We start from the raw sequence: 6,000 nt of genomic DNA, 5'->3' as shown, positions 1-6,000 counted from the left end.
AGCCTCGACGTCATCCTAGTTTCACGGCTCGCTTCCTCGATAACGAACTGGATGTCAACACCACCTGGGAGGGACCTGTAACGTGAGGATGGCCGACGTGCTCGTACACGCCATCTCCGTCATCCTTAGCAACAAGACGGATCGGACCGCAACACCTGATCGGCCTGACCTCATGCAGCAGCAAGGCCCTTGGCTACACCCACAAGGACGCGTTCCGGCTGGTGCACCACTGCTGGCGAAGCAGATTACCACCTTTGGCACTATCCTCCCTCTGTGGATCACGCTCAATGCCGTCAGCAGGAACTTCCAACAACCTCTGCAAGCCGGGGATAAGGAGCAACGACACCTGCACCCAGAGACAGGGCCTCTTCCACCTACAACCTCCTCCCCAAGTGCATGCCGAGGGCTGCAAGCACCGAGACCATGGACTGGCTCAAGACCTACGACATCGACTCGCGCAGCGACTACAGCCCCTCGGGCAACGGGGTCGCAGACTGGTGGGCCTGCCCCGTCCGGGAGATGCATTACTGGGGAGGATCGCAGGGCGGTCGCAATGTTCTCCGAGGCGATGAGTGAGATCTGCAGCTGCTCCTCCTCGCAGGACTGCACCTTTGCACTGCAGGACGCCGGCAGCTGCTCCCTCTTCAGCACCGTGGACTTCATGCTGACGGAGATGGTCTTGCTGAAACCAGGCCTACCGAGTCACCGTACGAGTCATTGAGTCATGAAGTCATTGCGTCATTGAGTCAGTACTGAGTCTGTCCGGCGCTCATTCAGTCACACGGTCTAGCCGTGGCCTCAGGCCTCAGGCCAACTGAGTCACCATAATTCATTGAGTCATTGAGCCTTTGCCTCAGGCCTACCGAGTCACCCGGCGTAAGAGGCTCAGTCATGGAGTCATAGAGTCATTGAGTCATAGAGTCATTGAGTCATAGAGTCATAGAGTCATAGAGTCATAGAGTCATTGAGTCATTGAGTCATTGAGTCATAGAGTCATAGAGTCATTGAGTCATAGAGTCTCATAGAGTCATAGAGTCATAGAGTCATTGAGTCATAGAGTCATAGAGTCATAGAGTCATAGAGTCATAGAGTCATAGAGTCATAGAGTCATTGAGTCATAGAGTCATAGAGTCATAGAGTCATTGAGTCATGGAGTCATGGAGTCATGTCATAGAGTCATTGAGTCATTGAGTCATGAAGTCATTGCGTCATTGAGTCAGTACTGAGTCTGTCCGGCGCTCATTCAGTCACACGGTCTAGCCGTGGCCTCAGGCCTCAGGCCAACTGAGTCACCATAATTCATTGAGTCATTGAGCCTTTGCCTCAGGCCTACCGAGTCACCCGGCGTAAGAGGCTCAGTCATGGAGTCATTGAGTCATTGAGTCATAGAGTCATTGAGTCATTGTCGGCGGACTGCCCGGGCCCTGCCCTGCGGTTTCACGTGGACAATCATGGCACCGTACTGCACAGGAAAGTAGGACGGAGACCATCCAGACTCGAAGTTACTATGATCCGTGCCATCGGCGGGCCGCCGGGGCGGCCCGACGGCCGCGGCCCGGCCCGGAAGGCTTCAGTGATGTTGAAGGCTTCGGCCCCCGGCATGTTGAAATCATCTGGCTGCCAATGCCTCAGCCTGATTTGTTGATTTGGCATGCTCACTCAATCGGGTTAGCGGTTCCAGCCCAGCCCCCCGGGGACTCCGAGACGGACTAACGCCTGGAAGAACGGCGGTTGGCTCTCAGGTACCACCCTGATAAACTTCTTTACTCAAAGTTAAGTTAAAAATCAGTACGAGGATAATCAGGAGAGTCGAGGAGGCTTGACCCTGACACTGTCGCACTGGCCAAACGGCGAGAAGAGCAATAAACTATGAGAGTAAATCTCATCCTCCTTTGACTGCCCGGCCGGCCCGTCGGAGTCAGTGGGAGCGATGTAGGTAGACATCGGTTGATACTTGCAGCCTTTCTACTTCTCTCTCACTCCGATTCTCCCTGTCTCTGTCTTTGCCCCTCTACCATTTCTGTCTCTGTCTCTGTCTCTGTCTCTGTCTCTGTATCTCTCTCTGTCTCTGTCTCTGTCTCTGTCTCTGTCTCTGTCTCTCTGTCTCTCTGTCTCTCTGTCTCTCTGTCTGTCTCTCTCTCTGCCTCTCTCTCTCTCTCTCTCTCTCTCTCTCTCTCTCTCTCTCTCTCTCTCTCTCTCTCTCTCTCTCTCTCTGTCTCTGTCTCTGTCTCTGTCTCTCTGTCTCTGTCTCTGTCTCTGTCTCTCTGTCTGTGTGTGTGTGTGTCTCTCTCTCTTCCTCACTCACTCACTCTCTCTCTGAGGAGAACAGAAAGGGAGGAAGAAAGAGAACCTCTCACTCCCTCTCACTCCCTCACTCGCTCTTTCTCTCTCTCTCTCTCTCTCTCTGTCTCTGTCTCTCTGTCTCTCTCTCTCTGTCTCTCTCGCTCGGGAGTGGGAGGGAGCGAGGGAGGGAAGGAAGATAAAGGAAACGAAAGAAACAGTGCGCGTGGAAGACTTCCCATAGAACGATAGATAGACAGCGAGTGAGAGAGCGAAGGCATGAGAGCGAGCGAGCGACGGTGAGAGATAAGAGGAGAAGGAGAGAGAAGGAGAGAGAGGCAGAAAGGGAGAAGGGAGAGGAGGCAGACAGATGGAGAGGGAGAGTGAGGGAGCAAGAAAACGAGAGAACAGGGGAAGAAAGGGGAAGGATGAGAGAGTGAGGGAGGGAGAATAGAGAAGTAGAAGAGAGGGAGAAGAGAGAGCGAGGGGTAGAGATTGTGAGGAGGAGGGAGTGTATGAAAAGAGAGGAGAGGGAGATGGAAGGGGATGGGCAAGAAGGACGAAGAAGGAGAAGGAGAAAGAGGGCAATGATTTTGCCTTACCTTGGCTTGCCTTGTTGGCGAAATTCTCACACCATTCTCGTAACCTCTTTTATCTTCTTTTGAACCTATGCTGAAATCGCAGGAGATTGGTAATCCCAAAGGAGTGGGAGAAAGCCTCCTCATTCATTCAACTTTCTCCTCCACGCGCTCCTCCTCCTCCTCCTTTGCCTACCAGCAAGTGCAACTGCCATGGCAAGCGCAAGATATCGTTCCTCACTCCCGCCTGTCTTTCTGTTTCAGCCTCTTCGTGACCTACCTGCATTTCCCTGTCTTTCTCGCTCTCTCGCTCTCTCGCTCTCTCGCTCTCTCGCTCTCTCGCTCTCTCGCTCTCTCCGTACATATCTGAGATCTCACGCTCCGGTGTAGGCTAGCAGCTCGGGTGCAGATTTAGAGAATTCCGACGCTCATAGAACCTTGAGAAAGGAAGTAGGCATGTATGCTCAGTGGGATTTATTTCAGATGTTCAAAGCAATCATTACAGAGCAATTTCCAATGGCATGATAAACCGGGAAAGCAAACTACATATTGTTCTTTCCTTCCTCGGTCAGAAGGAGATACAGGCCCGTTCACTGTGACAAACCAGTTTAATCCGTCTACCGTTGAGATCTAAACAATCCATGTCTGTCTTCGGGGTATATTTCTTGAGAGGCGTCAAACCAGATTGCATTCATCGGGTCCTCCACGTTGAAAAGGGTGCCGTGGAAAAAAGCATAAATTGGTTTAGTGTACCAGTGTACTGAAGCGCACTAAAGGGTAATGTCAGAAGATTCGAAGTAATAAGATTCGAAGCTTACCTTGGATTTAAGACAAAACCTGCGAGAACCCTCTCAGAGGTCTCATATCTATTGTGCACTCGCCACTCATTTCGTGCCTGTGAGGTAGCAGGCTGCCATTATCATTGACATTGCTTTGTTCGATTTGAGCGTCGAACGCACGAAAAGCTCGAAATATCACCCCAGTCATTGTCTTTGAAGTAAGAACTTTCAGAGCTTTTCATAACTCTTCACGAAATGTCCAGTTGGATACGGCCAGGCTCGGACCGATGTCGCGTGTTGTATCAAGAAATGAGGCTCCTCCCTCACATTGCCAAGGGGCCACCGCCACCCATGCGCTGCAAACAAGCCGATGTCAACATCTCAGCCAAGCTTTTCTGCATGCGTCGCATGAACCATACACGTACAAGGAACTCGGAACTAAAAGAGCGAGCGAGATTGCGGGTGAGATTGAGGGTCGGACCGAAAATGAGGGTGGAGAAGCAGTGAAACACCACTCGCGAACTTTTGTTGGCACTATGGCCAGTGTATCTGAGTCGGAGGAAAGGAAAGATGTTGTCCATTGATTGACCAGTTAATATATCAACAATAAATTACTTCGGCTGTGCGATCATGTGACGTTCTTGAGATTAACCATGCTTAGAATCCTGCAAAAAGCTGTTGCTGATCAGGTCGGACTTTTCCAGCACCTATGTCAGGACCTGAACAAAACTTTGAGAAAAGCACCAAAAGCGATATAGCGAACAACAATACCATCGTCGTCATCGTAGTCATCAAACATCGAAGCATCGTCGGCACTACGAACATTGATAGAAATAGGGGCAGACATGGTTCGATTGATTAACGCCTCCCAGTCGAATCCCTGCATTCATTTCACCTTGATATGTGTTGGACTAAGCTGACCTTAAACCAAGCATGTGTACGAATATCAAGGGCTCCTCCCTTCAAGTTGCCAAGCCGGCGAGAAAGGTCGGAGGTCAGTAAACGAGAGATAAGGTCCCTAAAAATAAATCAACTCGCAATTTGGGAACAGAAACATACTTGGCTTCTTTCTTGATATGCCGCGGATAGTCAATCTTGCCAGCCAAAATGCTTTGGTAGAGTTGCATCCTGTCCTCGGCATAGAATGGAGGATATCCAGCAAGCATCTCAAATATTAGAACTCCGAGCGCCCACCAATCTACAGCCTTTCCATGCCCCTTATTCAAGATGATTTCTGGAGCCAAATACTCTGGAGTCCCACAGAGTGTCCACGTACTGGGTTCCAAAGTAAGAACCAATGGGTTACACGCCATGACGTTGGTTAGCATCATGAAACATACACAGGAAGGAAATTGAAAGGAAGGACTTTCCAAATACTCACTTGGTTCCAGGTTCCACAGTCTTCGCAAATCCAAAGTCGCAAACTTTCAAATGTCCATGTGCATCCAAGAGCAAGTTTTCAGGCTATACATTGCTCAAATTGCATAGTCCCCAAAAACAAAGTTACCTTCAAATCCCTGTAAACAATATTGCGATTATGAAGATATTCGAAAGTCAAAATCACACCAGCCGCATAGAATCTGAGCAAAGAAGAGTCAAAAATCTATTTCTTCGTAACTTACAAGTAAATTACCTTGCAGTATCATTTGGAAATCTGTTTGCCTTCCTCAGGTGTGTAAAAAATTCACCTCCGATGGAATACTCAAGCACAAGATACAGATACAACTCGTCCTGAAAAGAAGCATACCTGTTTGAAAAATCAACTAAAAAAAATCTGTATCCTGTGAATCTTACACATTCACTATAAATGGAAAAGAGAGGGCTTCTAAAACTTCTTTCTCGCACAAAACATGGTCCAATTGCTTTGTTCTCAAAACTAGCGCCTTGGACAGCATTTTCAGCGCATATACACGACCAGACTTCTTGTGTTTCACTAATCTGACCCTACCAAATGAGCCAGTTCCTTTCGAAAAATGCATCAGTAACAAAGTATCGGAGATAGTTAAAGATACCTAGTGTTTTTTTGACTTCGAAGTCAGCGAAGGAGCATCCTTTCAGCTCCATCCTTTTTGCCTCCTCCTCTTTCACAAATTCCTCACTAAGCTTCACAGGAAGCTCGTCAGCATGAGAAGCTTTAGTACTCGGTTTTTTGAATAATTTCATCATCTTTGCAAAAAATTGTAGGGCCGCTTCTTTCTGTATTGATGACACAATCAGATGCTTCAATAATCCAATTTTGAAGGACATACATTCTATCAGCTGTCGTCACCGCCTGCAAAAATATTGACCAGCTTGAGCAAATTCCGATGACTGCCAAAAAGTCTTGATCATTCCTAGCCACGAATACAAAATGAAAGACGAGA

General features: G+C 48.7%; 1 protein-coding gene across 1 annotated transcript; it reads right to left on the bottom strand.

Annotated features, from left to right (window-relative positions):
• Window positions 1-4,294: 4,294 nt before the first annotated feature.
• Window positions 4,295-5,701, bottom strand: GUITHDRAFT_118235 (hypothetical protein; the record flags this gene model as incomplete). Its single annotated transcript, XM_005822560.1, has 9 exons — window positions 4,295-4,356; window positions 4,409-4,517; window positions 4,559-4,655; window positions 4,697-4,912; window positions 5,019-5,101; window positions 5,145-5,217; window positions 5,271-5,384; window positions 5,432-5,600; window positions 5,650-5,701. The coding sequence occupies 9 exons, from the start codon at window positions 5,699-5,701 to the stop codon at window positions 4,295-4,297; spliced, it is 975 nt and encodes a 324-aa protein (XP_005822617.1).
• Between the last annotated feature and the right edge of the window lie 299 nt (window positions 5,702-6,000).

Source organism: Guillardia theta, assembly GCF_000315625.1.
Source record: "Guillardia theta CCMP2712 unplaced genomic scaffold GUITHscaffold_123, whole genome shotgun sequence".
NCBI classification, from domain to species: Eukaryota; class Cryptophyceae; order Pyrenomonadales; family Geminigeraceae; genus Guillardia; species Guillardia theta.
The sequence above is the reverse complement of the archived record's forward strand: the minus strand, read 5'-3'. Positions and strand labels throughout refer to the sequence as shown.